The following is a 20,245-nucleotide window of genomic DNA, read 5'->3' as shown; positions in this document are numbered from 1 at the left end:
TCCAGGGACTTGTGTGCTTATGTTTTTTGGGGTTGGCTGTCAGTCCTCAGAACAGGCTGTAGCTAAGCCTTCCCAGCTGAGCCAGTGGTGCTTTTCTTGGAAAAGCAGAAAGATTAATGACTTAGCACTTTGTTCCCAAACAGGACAAATGACATCAACAGTCAGAGTGCAGATTGCAGAGCAGCACAGCACACAAACCCATGTACCTATCAGGATTCACCCTACACGGCCACACTGAGGGAGGAAAGCCAGGCAGAACACAAGCTCCACGGCCATGGCATTTCATAACTACATGTGAGCTGCTCTTCCCATCCGTGTTAGCAGCTGCTGTGCCCAAAGGACACACTCAATGCCCCCAGCAGGTTGCTGAGGAGGGAGGTGGGTGAGATATCTCCCACTGTGTCTGAGTATTGTCTGTGAAATTGCTCACTCATTTATCCCCTTAAATTGAAATCCAGCCTTAAGCCACTCTTCTTGTTAAAGCGTTTCAGGGATCTGCTTCAATATTGGACCCAGCTGCTAAACAGAATTAAAGCAGAGAGAAAAATGACAGCATCTCCTTGTCAGGTTAGACAAAGCCAGTTTCTCCAGCTAGTGCCCTTCTAATGCAACCAGCAACTGTTTTCCTCGAGGTACTCTCCCAGATTCTACCTTTTGTCCCAGAAGTCAGGATGGTGAATTGGGCCACAGGTGCTGCTTCAGAAAACCCACTGTAGATACAGACACACTCTCAATGGAGAAGGAAGAGGTCCAGCTGCACTCAGTGCTTTCAGACAGGAGCTCCAAGCCCCCCCAGATCAACCTTAGCTTGTGCAGAAGTAGAAAGGCACAGGATTAGGCTCAGCAGAGCAACACTATCTGTCACCACTGAGCTGAGCAACGACCATTTGTCAGATGGATTTTGTTCCACCTGTTAACAGCTGAAACAGGGTGCAGGAATACATCAAGAACTGGTTAGTTGGTTTGAGGACTGTTATGAAAGTGGAGGAAGATAAAAGCCCATAGGTGCTGGCACTGCCCTGTACCACCCTTCCACTAATTCAAAAGCACACAATGAGCAGCATGGAAAGGCCACAACAGAGCTCAAGTAAAACCAGCCCTGAGCACAGCAAGTAACAGCAATAGAAGCACAACGGTGCTGACCTCCATTCAGGTCTCAGAATGGAGACAGTTGTTTGGTCCTGAGGTCAAGAGAACAGTGATAAAAAGAAACCTCGCATCTTCTTCCTGGCCTTGGAGGAGCGTGGGGTGACACATTGTGCCTGAACTCAACAACAGTAAAGAGAATGTTGTGGTATTTATATGCAGACATGGACAAACTGCAGCACGATTCCAATTCCTTGCATTTCCAATATGTATTTAAGATGTTTACAGGACACAGCCAAGCACATCTTGTCCTGAACATCAGCCTCGGTCCCACTTGTGTCACAGCAAGTTGTGCATGTGCGGCATGGGATGACAGCAACTGCAGAGCCTGCTTACTCCTCTGGATAAAAACAGGTGGTGATTTTCAGCATACATAGAATAGCCTTCATAAGTAAAGGTTATTTCATCCAGCATGGGAATGGAAGAACCAGTGCTTAAAAAATGATTGTGGAAAAAAAGAAAGGATCTATCTCTGCCATTGGAATGGGCTGCCCAGGGAGGTGGTGAAGTCACCATCCCTGGAGTTGTTCAAGACAAGCCTGGATGAGGCATTTAGTGCCATGGTCTAGTTGATTGGATAGAGCTGGGTGATAAGTTAGACTGGATGATCTTGGAGGTCTCTTCCAACCTGGCTGATTCTATGATCTAGTGTTTGAGTTTGTAGTTTTATGCTGCAGAAGACATATTGACAGAACAGAATCATCTGTGCTGCTTCAGACTCTCCTTTCTCATTCTCACCTCTACTCCTCCACTTGCAGTATCACGATCATTACCAAGCAACTAATGTTATAACTGGAAAGGGCTTTAAAACAAAAAGGAAAGTAAAAAAGACAGTGAGTGATCTTAATGTTTAAAGACTAAAAATACTCAAAATGAAGGATAAAAAAAGATAGGTTTGAAAAGCTAAAGATAACAGAATAGTCTCATTTATGGAGTATTGCTAACTGCTCCCATTCAAGCAGAATGTGCTCAGCTCCTTTGGCCACCAAGCAAAAGAAAAAGATGGTTTGTAAGTGCAATAAGGCTATTCAAGAAAACTACTTTTGTTTTGGTTCTTCTGCAGTTTCTTTTCTGTTCTTTTTCTTTACCTTTGGCTCCCGGTATTTCTGGGCATATTTTCATCTCTTGTTTTCAAATGCACAAGGGCTTTCTCCTGAAGAGAGGAGATCCTCATACATTCAGGTGACTGCATTCCACATATCATGCCACTCAAAGAGCTGCTGGGCCTCATGAAGATCCAAAGGTAAAAGATGGTCTTTTATCACCTTCTGTTTCAAATGCAGAAGCAAACTGTTGAATCCCAGATGGACACTACAGGGTTAGAGCGAAGCACAGCAGAATTTCCTCAGGTTCCTCACTCTCCTTCCATCCCATGATGACAAAGGATTACCACAGAGAGAATTACATGGCTTCTTCAGCACTTCATAAAATGGCTGGCATTTTTTGCTTGGCTTTTCATCATTAAAAACAGAGATCCTCAGCTGGAGAGCAGAGGGAAGTATAAGAAGATCGGTTGAGCTTAATTTTCCTTTTACATAAATCCAGCTCACTGGTGCTTTGGCTTTATTTGCTCTGCCTTTCATCTGGAGCCAGGCTAGTGCCTAAAAGGTGGAGCTGCATGCACACAGCTGGCAGGTCCTCATTATCGGTGCCCAACAGGATGACTTCTGGAAGATGAGGACTAAGCTCCTGGCTTCATGTACTTGCCGTGGGAGATCTTCTCCTGTGGTTACCCAATGGTGAAAAGCTTTCAGTGTTGTCATGGGAACAGCTGTCATCTTCCTCAATGTGAGGCTGCCTTGCTTGTTTACTGTTCAAAACCCTTTTCTGGGAGTGTATTGCCTTGGATATCCAACAGCCTTACCTTTCCCAAACATCAGGCAGCAGAAATCATGGATACTATGATGATAGCTGGTGATAAAGCCCCTTGAGGGAAACAGGGAAGATCTGGCATCTGTCTACGCCATGAGCTGCTCTGCATTTGCAGGGAAAGTGATCCAACACTTCCATTATTTCTTCTACCTAAAAGGGCCATATTGCTCTCTCTCACACACACTTGCATTTCCCCCTTCTTCCCCCCAGCAACTTAGAAGCAGGACTTGTTTGTACAGTCACCCAGGGTGTGGAGGTGAAGCCAGGCTTCTTCGAATACACTGATGCACTGAGACATTTGCAATGTCTTGTTCCATCAAGTGACAGCCTGCATAGGAATACAGCTGCTAGAAGGGTCCCTCAGGGGGACACTTCCTTCATACTCCTGCATCCTGAAGCTACGGTGACAGAAGCAAAAGACTGGAAGTTCTGCCATGCCAGCAACAGCAGCTCTTTGTTAGGAGATCACATTAACAGCAGTCAGGGATCAGGCTGATGCAAAGAAAACCCTGACCAGCAAGTCTCTGGCCACAAAGAAAAACTCTGACCAGCAAGTCTCTGGCCATAGGAACAGACTCTTCTGTGCTTAGCAGCAGTCTCATAAGCAGGACTGAAATGAGAACACTACTGATAAATAAATCATTTTGGTAGATAGAAAATGAAGGGGGGTTGGGGGTGTTCTCCAATATTTTCTTTGAAACAGAGACTTGAAAAACAATGAGGGGGTTGAACACAATATTGTTTGACTCAGATTGTTTCAATCTTGAAATACAATTCCAAAATCAAAGATCAAAACACTTCACTTAGAAGAGATGAAAACATTTGACAACTTCTAAATCCCTCTCTCTCTCTCTCTCTCCATCTGAGGACTATTCATCAAAGGCGGCACGAATTCAGTTTCAGCTAACCTAAGCAGCATTGTAGCAAACTTACTGTGAGTCTTCAACAATCAGGCCCAGATTCTGTAGTGATCTGACCCAAAATACTGTTCCTGAGCAGCCTATTCTCAAACATCACAACTCTGTACAGCTACCTTCTGCTTAAGAGACTGATTCTAAGAACTTCCTACGTGTCAAATTTCTATTGAAACTGGCTAGTTTCCTACCATTTCAGCTAGCAAAGGGCAAAATGCTATGAAAAGAACCTCTCTTCACACTTATTCTCAGCACACTGAAGCAGGAGGATGGTCTTCTAACCCGAGAGGCTCACAACCAAATGGATTGATGTCAGGAATAAGTGTTTGACAGCAAGGACTATGGCAATTTAATAACAATCTTACACACAAATATAGTACAGCTAACACTGAAGTAAGTGCTCAGTAAATGGAAAGGATCACTATCAAGGTGCTTTAATGTGCCACATCATTTCATTGATGACAAAGGCATTTTTCACTTGATATTATCACTTACTATCTTGCAGTAGATAGTCTTACCTGACTGTCTCTGATGTTGTAGGAGAGGGGCACTGGGGTGAATGTAACTTGTGGAAGGCCAAGGTTTTTAAGCCTTATTAAGCAAAAATTGAATCCTTTATAGCTTCAGTACTCAGTTCTGAAAGCATCTGATAAAAGGGGTTCCTGTTATCAAAAGTTTGGGTAGAAAGAGCTGTCTCCATCCTGCTCCTGAAACGACCAGCCATCTCTTTATGGTCCTGTGGTGCAGTGTGGGGCTTCTGCAGGACAAAGAAAACCTTCCAGTGAATAAATGCTGCTATGATTACTTATCTCCACCAAGAAAATGAAACCAGCTTCCAGCTTGACAGAAATTCCTCACTGCATAAAACTAAAATGCTGTATTTTAGTTTTATTCCCAAGCCCTCTCTCAAAGGGTTGCATCCCTCTGCTCACAAACCAACATGTACCAGTGAGCAGGCCACAAGCTATGGATTATGTCAGCCAGTGAAGCACAAGCCTTTTCTTTTTTTCAGATCTTGCTACTCTAGGATGACATCACCCCACCATGACTCATTAATCCACAGAGGCAGCTTGTAACATACAATGAAAAGCAGAACCTTGCTCTCAAATCCCTACTGTACTAGCCAGGAGGCACCAGGCACTCGGAGCTCTCACCACCATACAACACATGCCTCTAAGCATCTCACACATGTATCTACAGTGCCCCTTAATGCCCTCATGAAAAACCCTCAACGTGGGCACTAGATGGGTTTCATGATCCAAATCTAGACTAGAATTGGACCTGAGCATTAAAAGTCTCCTCTAGAGCCCCCCCCGCCCCCGCCACTCACCCCATTTCAGACAGATTAACCAACCTGGATGCTCACCTCTGCAGCACTCTGCTACAAAGTGCCAGTCCTTTCTGCAGTTTTGCTTAAGCAAATTCAGAAGTATCTGTATGCTAAAAGAACTATCACAGCACATCTGTGGCTTCCATCTCTAAATGCTGAGTAGGTCTGGAACTGGACAGCAGCAACTTTTTCCTCCACTCTTACCTGGTGCAGCAGAGCAACTGGCAGCAAAACTGGCTGGAACAGGCAGTCCAGCACAAACCAGGCAGGTTCAGGCACTAAAAAGATGGCATTAGACAGATCAATCAAACAGATATTCCACTCTCCTTTATTTTCATTTATACAAAAGTATGACTATAAATCACCAGAATGTAAGAAAAATATTTCATCTATTTTACAGCCCAAAATATCAGGCTACAGCCAGCCCTCCTGGCACAGCTGGGATGACTTCCTGTTTACAGCCCCAGGACTGCACAGCATTTTGGCACAACCTGGACTTGCTCCTTGAAGCCTGAAGTTCAAGGCAGCATTCATCCTTGGTATCTCCTATTTTCACAGGTATCTCCTATTTCTATGTTTTGCCAGTATCTCAGCAGCACAAGAGCAACCCTTTGTAAGGCTGAGGATCAATATGAAATGAAGAGACCAGAGAGGTTGAAAACAAAAGGAAAAGACACACAGGCACAAACAGGAAGCATCCACGAAGTGCCACTGCCATGAAAAGAAGACTCTGGAGTTAATCTATTTTGCACTGTTGATTCTTCACTGTGACTTTAGAAAAATAGTAATGTAACTTGGGTTCCTGTGGCCTTTTTTGTACAATTTCTTATTTGGTGAATTCTCATCCCTCTTGGGAAAATGGGGATCTGCAAGAAGTCATTGGGGTCTGACAGGGCCTTCTCAGGGATTAATGGGCAAAAAAAGCATTTCACAGCAAGCCTGATTTCTTTGGAAATCAAGGAGTACACATGGACAGAGGATTCAGGATGCCCCAGTACAAACAGCAACTTCGTGGAGAGTAACTGACTTGGAGAAGTCATCGTTTTGGTTGTGCTTCCCGCTGCTGCCACACGCTGGTGCCAGACAAGCCATCACAGCATTTCCTTGCTGGGACTGTCGGGAGAAGTTAGATGAACAAGAAGCTGTGAACAGAAGGACAGGAGCAAGTGTCCAGCTGGCGAATTCTCTTCCAGGTTCCCTTGCATCGAGGGTTCCCTACTGCCTGCCAGTGCAGCAGCTGATTCCTGAAACAGTCATAAAAGGGAGAGAATTAAAGTGCTGCACTTCCACTACAAGAGCAGTCACTTGTACAACCATGGCTTAAATCACCCAGAAATTCCGTTTAGTTTGCTACCACCAATTTCCACTCTGTGAACCCAGTTCTGCCTTTCTACTGCTGTAAAGAAGCAGCAACCACAGTGAACCCCACAGAATTACAATCTTATGTGAAGCAGAGCCACAGGCAGGAACACTGGGCTAGTAGAGCACAGAGCAGCACACACTATAGATGTTAAGTCCAAAAGAATTCACAGAAACATTCCCTCCAGATGGGCTGCACTGCATGTGACAACTCACAAAGCACACCAACACGCCCATAACTCCTGGACTGAAACACCTGACAGGTTGCAAAGTGGGCAAAATCTCATTTTCTCCTCTCTCCTTTGTAACACCATGCACCCTCTCAGCAGGCAGAGCTCTATTGCCACCCACAGACACTGAGATGCTGAGTAGGTACCCAGCACACAATTCACAGCAGGTGTTTGTGTGAGCAGGTCAGGCACATGAGTATCTCTGGATAACCACACAGGTGGAACACTTGCCTGGATGGCAGCTAGCTGGAGGTACCAGACCCACAAGTACTGGAGCAAGGTTACTCACAGACCTCTTAAGTAGAGGTCCCAATGAATCAGCCAACCCAAAATAAACAGTGAATCAACCAACACCTTTTCTCCCAGGCTTGCAGGTCATTATATTGACCAACTAAACAGGTCCACAGGCCATTTTTCACAACCAGTGGCTGCACAGGCAGTGCTGTCCTGACAGCCATAGAAACTGAAATCTGGCCATAGCACTGTGCCCCTTCCCCGATTTTAGCATTTAGTGGCTTAGGAGAATTCTTCCCATCAGAATGTCCCAGCCCTGACCTTTGGGGAAGCACAAGTACCACAACCAGATCAACTCTTGCTCGCTACAGAGAGCTGCTCACAAAGCGGCCAGACAGACTCCTAATTTCTGCTTGGTTCACAGCTCTGTGCAATCTGGAATCATTGATCTAGCTCCACAAAGATAACCCTGCTCTTGGTCTAATGAGATGTCATGCTCCAGAGCATGGTTTTATGCATGGTTGGAAAAGGCTCACTGTGGTTTTCTTTTGGCTTGGGGTCATTTCAAAATACCAGAGTCTGCACAGGGAGGATTAAGACCCCAGATAAAACAGGCTGCACACAGAGCAGTCCCATATCCTTTAGAACTCTGGGCTGCAGGTTTACCTTTAAAAAGCTTAACTTCTTAAATACATAAGCTAAATTTGCTTGTTCTCATCTTGCTGGCAGGGAAAGTAAATACTGACTTTGTTATAAATCAAGCCCATGCATCCTCTCTCTCCCTCCACCCTGCAAGCAGGGGCACAAGCTGCTGCAGTCTGGACACTTTATGCATTAAAACCACCACATCATGCTCCAGATGATGAAGAGCAGCTGATCCTCCTAGACACAGGCTGAGTAGCTATTTCACAGATGCCAAGTCTCTGCTTTTATTTGTAGATCTTTCAGAAGACAACCCAAAATTAACAGATCAATTTCCTGGCTCCATGCTCTGGCTTGTTTATCTCATAACCCTCTAGAAGAAAGAAAACAAGGCAAGCTAGGCTATCCTAGCTATCCTTACCTGATGGCCAAAGATCTGGCCATGTATCAAGGGCTTTGGGTTACCTTCTGAGCTTGCATAAGAGGGGTTAAAATGAACTAGCATCTTCTGTAGAGTGGGAGACAGGTGGAAGGCACAGAGAACAAGCATTTCTCTCTGACTTGAAGCATTTATAAGCCAGACTCCACTTAGACACAAGAAGATAATTAGGAAATACTCATCAAAATATACCAGCATTGCTGAGTTTATTTTAAACTCTGTCAGATGTTTTCCTTCCTGAGAGTCACTCTTGGAACAATATCTCAGGGAACTAAACACTGGCACAAGCTGCCGAAACGACAGAGTGAGAAGCAAAGTGCAGGCAGAGCGTGGGTGGGACAGCAGCAGCTGTGCATGTGTCCCCACACAGCCTCAGCCAGCGGCCTCAGAGACCCGGGTCAGCACAGCACAGGGCAGCTGGCAGAGCTACTGCTCTGAGGTTACCACAAACTGTCCTCATCTCCTGGCAGTTACACCAGCAAAAATTCAAAACGAGGGTGAACTGAGTACAGAGCCAGAGCCCCAGGAGCAGAGCTAGGCAAATGCAACACAAGCTGCATCCTAGGCTCTGGCAGTCATCTTTGGCCTCTCACCATCCTCCTTCTTAGGGGTGCAATTGCTTCCCCATCTTCTTCCACCTTCCTTTACAAGCATCACATTTATGCCCTCCACATTTGGCCAGCCTAAGGAGCTCACCATGCAACCCCTCAGAGCACTGCTCCCTCTGCAGGACTGCATGCTCAGGTATGGCCACTTACTCTAACAGGAAGCAGAAGCATTTTCACAGACACTGCCCTCATTCCACTCAGTTTCTGTCCCCACCAGCAGTCCAATTTCTTCTCAGAGATCACAGAGGTCAGTTTTTTCCTGTATGAAGCCTAGTAAAAATAGTTTATTATTTCTGGAAACAAATAGGGGACAGCTCTATTCATATAAAGAATACCTACAGTAAATACTTGCACTTGAGATGCTGGTATCAAGAAAAATCAAGCTCTGGACAACAATCTTCCTGACCCACCACTATAAGTTCAAATTGTGATAAAGAACATTACCTGGAGGTTACCTATCTAGGGAAATGTAGGAGTTACCTAAAAGATCTATGTGAAATGTAAAGGAGACTTCACATATACAGAAGAAGGATGCTGCAGACCAAAGACATCATTAGTGTTCCACCTGTCAGTCACACGTTCTTCTCTAACACAGCTGCCCAGCAGTGTTGGTTCACGGAGGCTTAAAGTGCTTCTGCATTACCTTTTGTAGATAGGAGTTTTGTCCACTGCTCAGCCAAGCTCTACCTGCCCTCCAAGCCTATTTTACTATCCTGGCAATGAACACAAATGAACACAGACAGTATCTCAGATTGGAACACAAGTAGATAGCTCCATACTTGCCACAACATGCCACAGGCATGACTTCATTTGACACTGTAGGCAGTGATGCTGCAGGAGTGAAGTCTCACTGTGTTAGCAGAAGTTTGCTTTCTTGAAGGCTGCCTATAATGAAATGGACTCACCAGTTCACCTTACAGACCCCCAGCAAGACTGAGAGCAACTTTTAGGCACTGCTCAACTGGGATGGATTTAAACCACCTGCTGAGACCTGGGCTAAGTTTTGACCTGAGGGAACCAGTCATCCACAACTGCTACTCCACTCCAGTCTTCAGTCTGCCAACACTCAAGCATCTTACCTTTAAGACACAGGGCCATTTCCTTTGTGCTTCCGTTCCATACAGTGCTGTTCACCAGAACAGGCAAATGGAAATGCCCACCTCTTTTTACAGCCCAGAGAGATAACAAACTCCTGCATGTCTTTTCCCTAATCTGATGGTCCTGTCCTGCTCCAGGGTTTAAGTACAACATTAGGGTAAGCTTTTATAATCATTTCCATGCTGAACACAGGTAAGAGCTACTCCTGGCCACACCTAACTAAGATTTTCTTCTTCTTCATCTAAAATCTCTTGGAACCTTTGTACTCAACAGACTGAGACAGGGAAGGAAAAGACTCTAATATGACTTTCCTGTTAATAAAAGACCGAGCAAAAACCTGTCTAAAGAGACCATTATTGGCAGTCTTGGTAGTGCAATAACCTTGTGTGCTTGAGGCCTGATAACACTCATTTAGAGTTTCTAATTAAAATATATGTGGTTATTTCAACATTTATATAAGTTACAAAAATACCCCTACCCAGAATTGATGAGCAATGATTTCCTCAGGCAGGGCTGCTAGCCAGTTTCAGAGGATGACTTTAATAAACTAAAAATGGGGTTAACAGTATCAGGATAAAAGCAGTGCAGAGGCTGGGCCTCCAGCGACCACAGCAGAGGCTTGGGAGCCAGGATTCCTCTGTGTCTGGCTCTGCCACAGATGTGTTTTGCAGTCTCAAGTCATTCCCTTCACCTTTGCTGGAGTCTGCCAAATTTGTACAGCCTGTGTGGTCCACATCAATCACTCCAAAGGTTCTTCAGCTTTCCAGAGAAAGGATGCTTAAAGTACAAAGATCTAACAGTACTTCCCCACCCAACCTCTGGTGCCAGCACATTCCCCAAGTCTCTAAGTCAGCTGTCACCACCCAGAAATACTTCTAAAAGGGCCACTTGTAGAAAATAAATTCCCAGTGCTTCAAAATTAGAAACAGATTTGGGTTTATTTGGCATCTCACAGGACTGCTAACCTTAGAATCATGGCTGAAGTATCTTAAGACAAAAAAAATCTCCACAACCACGGCACTTAAAAATCAGAGAGATTTAACAGACTAAGTGCAGGTACTCTCCCATTTCAGTACTGGCTCTGCCACTGGTTTGATACATGACCTTCACCAGACCACTTCAGCTCTGCAAGAAACTCATGGTATGCAACAAAGAGCAGTTAACACACTTAGAGTGCTCCAGATTGCTGCACGCAGCATGTTATGAAACAGAGACAAGCAGATCAAAGGAGAAGAATGAAAAACTCAACACAAAACCAAAAGTTAAAACTTACGTTTGGCTTCCACTGCCATCCCCATGACAATGTAGACTTGTGGAGTCTAAAGCTGGGTGCTGGCACTCCACACAGACAGTGTGACCCTCTCTGAGATACTGCATCCAGCGAGTGTACGAGTGATGGCTCTGCAAGCAGCCCGGTGTGATGGCCACAAGCTGGAACTCAACACAATACCTGCAACCAAAATAAACCAGGAGGTTAGCTCAATAACCAAATTGAGCCTCCCAAGTGACTAGAAGAGCCAGACTATACTGGGTGACCACGTATCACCAATTAAGAAAAATCAGAAAGTGCTCCCCACTCAAGAAGCCTCCAGTGAAAGAAAGAACATGTGGTGCACCTGCATTTTGAGAAGGTTACATGAGGAACAAAACCACTCTGCTGGTGGTCTCCATTAACATATCAAGAAATATCAGCTGTTACCAGCATCTGCTTTTACAAATAGAGACACAGACTAGCAAAGCGCTTGAGGAAAGCCAAGAAACCCCATGGACAGGTCGTTTGACTCCAAGTCTGGCATCCATTTGTTGAAACACATTTATCAGCTGCTCTGAGTTACTTATAATGGGTTTTGTAGAGCAACTTGCAGCAGGAGCTAAGATTTGGTCTGTACACATTTTTCCTGTGATGATCTCTACCCTAAGAGACAGAGTGGGGTTGCCATATCTCAGCAAGAGGGCTACCAGGCTGACACAGCACTTCTACCCTGTTCAGATTTCTCTGTGCTTCCAATCTGAACCAAACTTGAGAGGAAAGTCCATAAGGAAATGGGCTTGTCTGGGGGAGGGGGGAACCAAGGAAGTTCAGCAACAGTCTATAAACACAGAAGAGTTGGGCTCTAGTTTAGACTGGTTCTGTGTCAGTCAGTCATCACAGGGATTTCCAAACACCTTCACATAGTGCACTGAATATGAGCAGTTTGCTTCCTTGCTCTCTTGCCCTCAGATAAGACAAGGAGAAGCACAGATGAAACAGAGCTGTGCTCACATTTTTGAATTTTACAGGGAGAAGGCCCAGCCAATGAGCAGTCCAAGGCAGGCTGAGAGTGAAGAGATGCCCTTTGCTTCAGACACTTCTATGAGGTGGATGGATGCACCCACACACTGTGGAAATACTTACATGTACAAGAGCAGGTGGAAAATAAATCAACAAGTGCATAGCTGCTCCATGCTGCAAGGGCAGCTCTGGGAAACTCCAGAGTGTTGACAGGAATGGCAGCTCTCAACAAGAAACAGGCAAAGCACCAGGGACTGCAGTAAGAACCTCCAGGGAACAACAAAGCTGTGTACAAGTCCTTACAGAGTAGAAGATAACCTTTCCCATCAGCACTATGTCACTGCTAGTGATGACCCTGGCTGAGAAAGACTGGGAAGGGTGATGCTCCTGTGTTTGAGGCAGAACACAGGGTCATGTCCTGGACTTAGATCAAGGCAGATCCCCAGCACTGCAGACACTGCTGTCCCCGAGGGGGAAGCAGCACTCTGCTCTAGTGTAGTGCTGCCCTGCTGGTAGGGAATGCCAATTCTGATCAGGAAAAAGCTGGGCCCAAAACTGCAACCAGACACACTGAAGGTGGAACATGACTGAGCCTCTGTAATATGCCTCCGACTTACCCTGCTCGTTCACTGCCATCAGCTGCAGCTCTTTTCTTTCTTGCTTTTCCAAATCCTCCTGTTGTTATTAATGCTGGGACTGTGTATATCAAAGAGAAAGAGCACAGAGTGTGAGTGGCAGTACTGCAGCAGGGCTGTTTACATCTGCAAAACAGTAAATATGGGCCTTTATCTTTAGCAAGAGACAAACACAATTCTAACTGCATTTTTAATTATCCATGACCATCAACTGTTTCACTGAAAAAAATATTTGCACAAACTAAAGTCAGGCTTTTTCCCCAGCTGAGGGTCTGCTCCACCTGCACTCTGCTCCAGTGCAGAAATGTCATATCTTGCCTTTGATGGGTATTGCTCCTTCATGACTTTTTGTGAATGACTCATAAAATAAGATATATAAAAGAAACTGTTCAGCAGCCACTTACAGAATTTTTAAACAGGCATAAATCTACCAGCATTATCAAAGCTGCCAGAAACCTGCACTTGTGTAAGCGAGACCACAACACGTCTGCAGTATTTCATGTTTGAAGCACAGCAGATCACAGTGAATGGTGGGAACTCCTTTCACATACTGCCCTGGCAAGGGTATCTCTAATCCCCTGTGTGAAGAGCTCAGCTCTCAGTTGCACCAGACAGACCCAGAGCAAACATGCACTTGCATGCAAATAACTCTTTTTAAATACAGTAAAGACAGGTCAGCTTTGCTCTCCTTCCCCTCCACCCATTACCTGGGCACTTCCAGTGGACTTACTCATGGACTGTCTGCACTCTGTTCCTTGCTGAGTCCAGTACTCCATGCAGCCAGCCCTCTCCTCCAGAGCTGGGCATGCCTCTCCTCCGTTCCTGGGCTCCTGGACAATGTGTCTCCTCCGCACACGATACGTTGTCTTGCAAGGCTCCGCACAGCCGCTCCAGACACTCCACTGGGATACAATACAGGGGATAACTGGAGGAAGAATCATAGAAACATCCAATACACCAGGTCGGAAGATCACCCAACCCTATCCTATCAACTAGACCATGGCACTAAGTGACTCATCCAGGCTTTGCATGAACATCTCCAGGGACGGCAACTCCACCACCTCCCTGGGCAGCCCATTCCAATGCCAATCACTCTCTCTGGCAAGAACTTCCTCCTAACATCCAGCCTATACCTCTGCCAGCACAACTTAAGACTATGTCCCCTTGTTCTGTTGCTGGTTGCCTGGGAGAAGAGACCAACCCCCACCTGGCTACAGCCTCCCCTCAGGTAGCTGCAGACAGCAATGAGGTCACCCCTGAGCCTCCTCTTTCCCAGGCTAAACAACCCCAGCTCCCATGGGAGGTTGCAGAAATGGTGCCAGTGACGTGACTTTTCCAGAAAAGACACCTTTCAACATAACACAGTACAACTCTCCTTATTTAACACCTGCCCCACAGTTGTGCTGGGCAGTTCTCAGTAGCTCTGCTCCCAGGAAATTACCTGCCCAGAAGCTCCAGCCACCCAGGCTAGCCTACATGGGACCAGCCACCTCCCACTCCTACACCACTGCAAGCCTCCCTGGCAGACTGTGACCTGCGCTAGCTGAACTGATGAAGATTTAAAAATTAGACAAGGTCAAACTGAGGGGTAGAGAAAGAACAGGATAAAGAGCAGGAGGAAAAGGAGGGTGTTGTAGGCTCTTCATGCAAATAAAGCCTGAAATCTTACTGACTTCTCTTGCGAGATGTCATACAGAAAATGATAACCAGCCATGGAGTTTGGGCCATCACATGGCTGACTGGAGTTGAGATCAGGAATCAAAATGAAATACAATGGTTTCCACTTTGTACTTGTTGCAACCAATCCCAAAATATTCTCCAGATGCGACTCACAACTTTAAATTCTGGGAACCTGCACTAAGTAATGCTTCAGAGCTATGACAAATAACACAGGAATCAGCAGTCTCTCTCAAAAGCAACCTGGGACCATAGACCCTGATATATTTGATTAGTTGTACTTAACACAGCCTGAGAACCAAGAACAATTACTTGGGCAAAAAACACCTCCAGGTCAGTCTAGACTCATATTATTTTTGCCCACACACATTTCCAGCTGGCTACAGCCTCTTTCTTTGTATTTCTGTATTTTGAGACTGAACTGGACCAGTGTATGATAACACATCACATCAGCACTTCCAAGGACATCAAACTTCAGGTGCACCAGTGCATAAGTGTCTTAAGAGGTTTCCCACCTTGCTAGGCCAGCCACCAGGTGCCTTATGACAATGACCTGCTAAAGGCCAGCACACATCTCCTTACACACACTAAGAAAAAGGCTGCACTTGCAAGCAGTCGTCCACCAAAGTCTCTGTCAGTTCTCACGAGGCAAGACAAGGGCAGAAACAAGCTTATGCATGAGAAATGCCTCGGTTCTGAGTCCAGCTCCACTACTAAACTCTCACTCAATTTAGAGATGTTGATGAGCTCAGCCAAATCCATCTGAAGCTGTTATGTTCAGCACCTTACAGTAACAGACATCTACACTCCAATCTACAAAGGCATTCAAAAGTCTGAGTTCCACTGATTTCATTGGGACCAGAAAACCTTTAATTACTGCATTAACCTCTTTTGAAACTGCCCTTGTCTTCAGAAACTTTAAGATCTTTCAAACACTATCGCTTTTCTTTATCAAAGGCACCACAAACAGCTTTTAAAACCTGCTCTGAGTCTGGGCATCAAATCAATTTCCTAAGCAGTTGAGACGTTTCATTTGTGCAGCAATGCACCTCAAAAAAAGTACTGTGCGTTGGACTGTAGGCTGCCCAGCATTACAATCCTTTTGTACATCTGATTTATTCAGAGTATTCTGCTCTCCTCAGATTTGTTTGGTGTCAGATATTAACATCTTTGCCTTAATATCTTGCTTTACAAGTCAGTTTGATAAAGCAGCTCTTTAGTGGTGGGAGTAAGAAAACTCCTAAAAAAAAGGCCAGGCTACAAAGGCAATACAAGTCAAAGTAGTACTGGGTCCCTTTCATCCAGCATCTGGATGAATCACAAGAAACAAGGCAGAAATGCCTCCTCCCGCACAAACCCAGCTCTCGCCTGAGCGCCGCCAACGGAACGCTGCTATTCCCCAGTGCGCCACAGGATGGCACCAGGCTGGCAGAAGGGCTGCAGCTGTGACATCGGACGGCTGCAGAGGCGCCCAGCACAGAAAGAGAGCGTGCCCTCGCCTGCCCCTTCACGATGCCTGCAAACGCACTCATGTTACTCTTCTATAACACGAAGAATAGACACAAGAGATCCTATCTCAGTTATTCCCCATGACTACTCAGAGCAGCTGGGTTCAGGTGCAGACGCACTGAAGAAGCACCCAATAGCCCAACCACGTTGAGACCTCAAGGCACTGAGGCATCCAGCACCAACAGACCTCTCCCCCGGCAGCCTCAACTGCTGGACAGCCAATCTGCACCCTCACTGCCGACCAGGGGGGAGGCAGGTTTATGCGATCCCTTGGGTAGCACTTTCATGCTTGCTGCTCACTGCTGCACTTGGGAACTGCTGGTCTGCAGACCTGCTAGCCTGTCTTCATCCACAGACACAGCTGGACTAAATCACTTTGGAGTTAACTAATTGCTCACACGTTTTCCAGCTCTGTCTTGCAAGGGGGGGGGGGGGAACACTTAAATCACAGGATGTATGCAAAGCTCTGCAGGTTTAAAAAGCAAGGCATTATGTAAGCAGGTAAGGCTCCCTGCGGATGCTGTTTGTAGCGAGGGAATAAGAGATCTTAACCCTCACAAGAGTAACTTTCCTCCTTCATTCACACCCTTGCTTTAGCAGCAGACGCTCATGGAGGAAATGCTATTGGCTCCTCAGGAAAGCTGCACTGCCCAGAGACCTTACACTCAGCTGCATGGGCAGTGGCCAAGGCTCTTGCCATACCAAACCATAGAGCTAGAGCCACACGCTACAGGTCTCAATGCCTTTGGTAGGGAAGCACCAACAGGAGTAGCAGATTTTCTCTCACCCATAGGAATTTGGTCTACATGAGATTGGGGTATTCTCATTCTGTCCTGCACAAACATAACTTCCTGACATGGCCTGACAGCTGTCTGCTCCAGGAGACCACAGCACCTCTGAGAGTCACAACCCAGGTGGGGAAAAAGGCTGGAGAATCACTGAATCAACAGAATCATCATGGAATGGTTAGGGTTGTAAGGGATCTTTAAAGGTCATCTACTCCAACCTCCGGGCAGTGAGCAGGGATATCTGCAACTGAATCAGTTTGCTTGAGCCCCTTCCAACTTGTTCCTGAGTGTTTCCAGAGACAGGGCACCTAACACCTCTCTGGGCAACCTGGGCCAGTGTTTCGCCACACTCAGCTTAAGAAATGTCTTCCTTATATCTAACCTGCATCTCCCCTGTTTGCATCACTGCTCCTCCAGCCCTCCGCATGCGCGCCTACCTCTCCGCTCTTGCTTTCCCCAGAGCAAAGCAGAGCCCAGCGACGCTTTCAAGCGCAGCCAGAGCCCGGGGCGGGCAGATGAAGGTCAGCTCGGCAGCAGGGAACAGCCGTGCCCGGGAGCGGCCGCAGCCCCGCCGGCCACTCACCTGGGCAGGCGTCGGCGTAGTCGTGGCAGCAGTCGAGGGTGCGAGTGCACGCCTGGTCGCAGTAACACGGCCCGTGGGCTCCGTCGGGCCGCCGGCCGGTGCTGAGGCAGGTCGGGTCGCGGCCCGGGCAGCACAGCCCGTGGGCGGCACAGCCGCCAGCGGCGACGCGGCGGGGCAGGGCGAGCAGCGCCAGCAGGGCGGCCCAGCCCGCCATGGATGCTCGGCGCCGCCACTCGCCTTCGCTCCCCGCCAGCCCGGCACAGCTCTCGGCTTAAAGGCGCCGGGAGCGGGGGCTGAGGGGAAGGAGCCGGCCCGCCTACCCTCGCACCCTGGCCCCGCCGCTGAACGGCAGCAGGGCGGACCGGGCGGAGCTGCGGGTGCAGCTCGGGCTCGCGGCGCTCGGGGTCAGCGGCGGCACCTGCCAGGGCGGGGCCCGCACCTGCCAGGGCGGGGCCCGCACCTCGGGGCAGGACACGAGCCGCGGGCCGGAGCAGGGCTGGGCGCTGCCGCGGGTGCAGCAGAGCGAGGCAGCTGCACGCAGTGCCCCAGCAGCAGGCTGGCAGCAGCCGTTCGGCTGTGCGCACACATTAGCCTCTGTGTTCCCACACCGCCCTAAGGCTGCTTCGCCTTAACCTGCGCGGCTGCTCACGACGCTCGTGTGCTCCGTTTCTGCAGGCTCTTCGTGCTAAAGGGTGGCATCTCTGCTGACTGCTACCACTCGCTATCATCAAAACTAAATCCTAAAAAGAGACCCCCTTTTTTTTTTCAACCAGATTTGACTCCAACCTACTTCAGACGCCATAAAAAACCTGACAGCACTTTACTCCCAGTACAGCAGCTTGTAAGAGACACAATCCAGCTGGCCGTACTGCCTCTACAGAATCACTCTGAATTTTCTGCTTCCTTTAAAATGCAAGAAGCTTAAAGCGATTAGAGCCACTCCTGTGAATTATTTAGCTATTCAGTAGGAAGCTAAAGGCTTTACTGTAACTTTTTATCAAACAGACTTGCTCTAAAATATTGATCACAACAGATGTTAGACCTTGCTGAATGCTGAACTGGGATTTGTGAAAACCCACCCACCCACTGATTCTTTGCAGCCAATTATGCTGTTGTATTACCAGTGGGTATGGGCAGAGTGTTCCCGCCTCTGGGAGATTGCAGCAAAGATGCTTCCAGAAAACCAGAAAATAATACTAGACAGGCTGAATACCTCCATCATGTGCAGTGCTGGAGGCATGGGAGCAGAGGAGACCTGGCACTGCACCAGCTCAGGCATAACATGATAAAACGTTCCAAAAAGATAAGAAATAAAAAGAACTTTAGCTTCTTTGTATGTCAGTAGATGTCTGTGGCAAAGGACTAATGTCTCATTTTCTTAGCAGTGGTCAGATATTGTCACCTTGAAAATTGCACGAGTAACAAATCCTGTGGTGGGCAAGAGGCAAAAGGGCCAGGAGAGAATAGAGAACAGCACTAGATGTAAGAGGCTACGGGGTCGAGGAAGCAGGCATTTAATGATACCTGGTGCTAATTCCTGCCTCTGCCAGTGAGTCATTCATTATGTGACTGCAGATAAGTCATTTAATCAATGAATGTCTCATTCTTGATCTAGAACAGAAAGGACATTCAAAAGGAGATTGCATTACTCAGCTAATTAACCAATACAATCCAGAAGCCTGTGTGGCTCTTGCACAATTGACTGAGGGGCAGTAACAGGTGTTTGTTTGCAGCACTCCAAGTCCCCATGCCAACAGTTTTTGAGATAGGAAAAACACCTTCACTTTACTCAAGACAGAGAACTGACTAAAAGGAACTAAGCTTCAGAAAGCAGTGCCTCCACATAAAGACTGCACTTCTGACTGACCCTCTGCTGTTAGGAAAATTGCATCTAGATCCAGACATCAATCCATCCTTACCTAAAGTACCTGGAAGCAAACCTTGTTCATCTCACCTTCTCAGCCTGAAAGCAGAAGTTCTACCCTGTTCTGGTTTGACATAACCCTAAGAGAAATTTTCCTTGATGGGCTTTAAAAAAGGTAATTGCCAAGTGTAAAAATGGGACTGTTTGGTCCTATCAGGAATACTGAAGCCAAGCAGGTGTGCTTTACAGGAAGGAAATGTGGCAGTCCACCTTAACAGGAGAGGTTCAGGAGGAGACCAGCTAGCACGGCTGTCCTTAGCAGTGAGATTCTATCTTCCAACCTAAAAGGAATATCAACAGGCAGCTCACTAAGACACGTAGATATACAGCTTGATCTACTTGTTTGAACCCAGCTGCTTTCCTGGCTGGCCGCACAGGGTTCCTGCTCTGGAGTTCATTGTCCTTCGCTTAATTAAGCTGCACTATGCTGAAGCTGGCAGTGACCCAGTTCCCAGAGGCCCTTCTGCTCCCTTCCTTAGCTCTGAGGGGCAGGATGATGTTGCAGATGGAAAGTCCCTTCTACGGGACAACGAGAATCTTACTCTCACTTTGAGTAGTTAATCAGTGTCCCTGCCTCCACCACAGGCTGATACACCCATATGTGGAATGCTCCCTGATATCAGCCCCTTTTTAAACTTTATTTTGCCAAAACTTTCCCCCTTGCCTGGAAAAGAAAAAAAAATAGAAAGAAAAAGAAAGAAAAAGGGAGATGCCTGTGTAGCCTGGATAGTATTTACTCACTCCCAAGTGTTCTCCCCTTTGCCTCTCTGCCCCCAACACCTGATAATTAATATTTTCATTGCAAATGCCCGAGGACTGCAGCATTTCCTTTGTGCTATGCTTTACAGCCCCTTGCACTTTATGTCCCTAGTACAGGACTTGGAGTGCTCTGCATTTCAACACTAAGGAAACTAGCAGTGCTATCAGTACGCAGTACAGGGGAAAGAATCCAGTTTAGAGTGATTTGACTTTCCATTGTCACAGC

General features: G+C 46.8%; 1 protein-coding gene across 1 annotated transcript; it reads right to left on the bottom strand.

Moving 5' to 3' along the window:
* Positions 1–5,567: 5,567 nt before the first annotated feature.
* Positions 5,568–17,689, bottom strand: LOC135188208 (somatomedin-B and thrombospondin type-1 domain-containing protein-like). The gene is made up of 5 exons (XM_064167505.1): positions 17,337–17,689; positions 13,510–13,704; positions 12,762–12,840; positions 11,146–11,322; positions 5,568–6,506 (listed from the first exon to the last, which is right to left on the bottom strand). Exons 1-5 carry the CDS (start codon positions 17,548–17,550, stop codon positions 6,389–6,391), a joined length of 783 nt encoding a protein of 260 aa, XP_064023575.1. The 5' UTR covers positions 17,551–17,689; the 3' UTR covers positions 5,568–6,388.
* Positions 17,690–20,245: the final 2,556 nt, after the last annotated feature.

This window comes from Pogoniulus pusillus, chromosome 29, assembly GCF_015220805.1.
Source record: "Pogoniulus pusillus isolate bPogPus1 chromosome 29, bPogPus1.pri, whole genome shotgun sequence".
Classification (NCBI taxonomy): domain Eukaryota; kingdom Metazoa; phylum Chordata; class Aves; order Piciformes; family Lybiidae; genus Pogoniulus; species Pogoniulus pusillus.
Note: the sequence above shows the minus strand (reverse complement) of the source record. Positions and strands in the feature narration are given on the sequence as shown.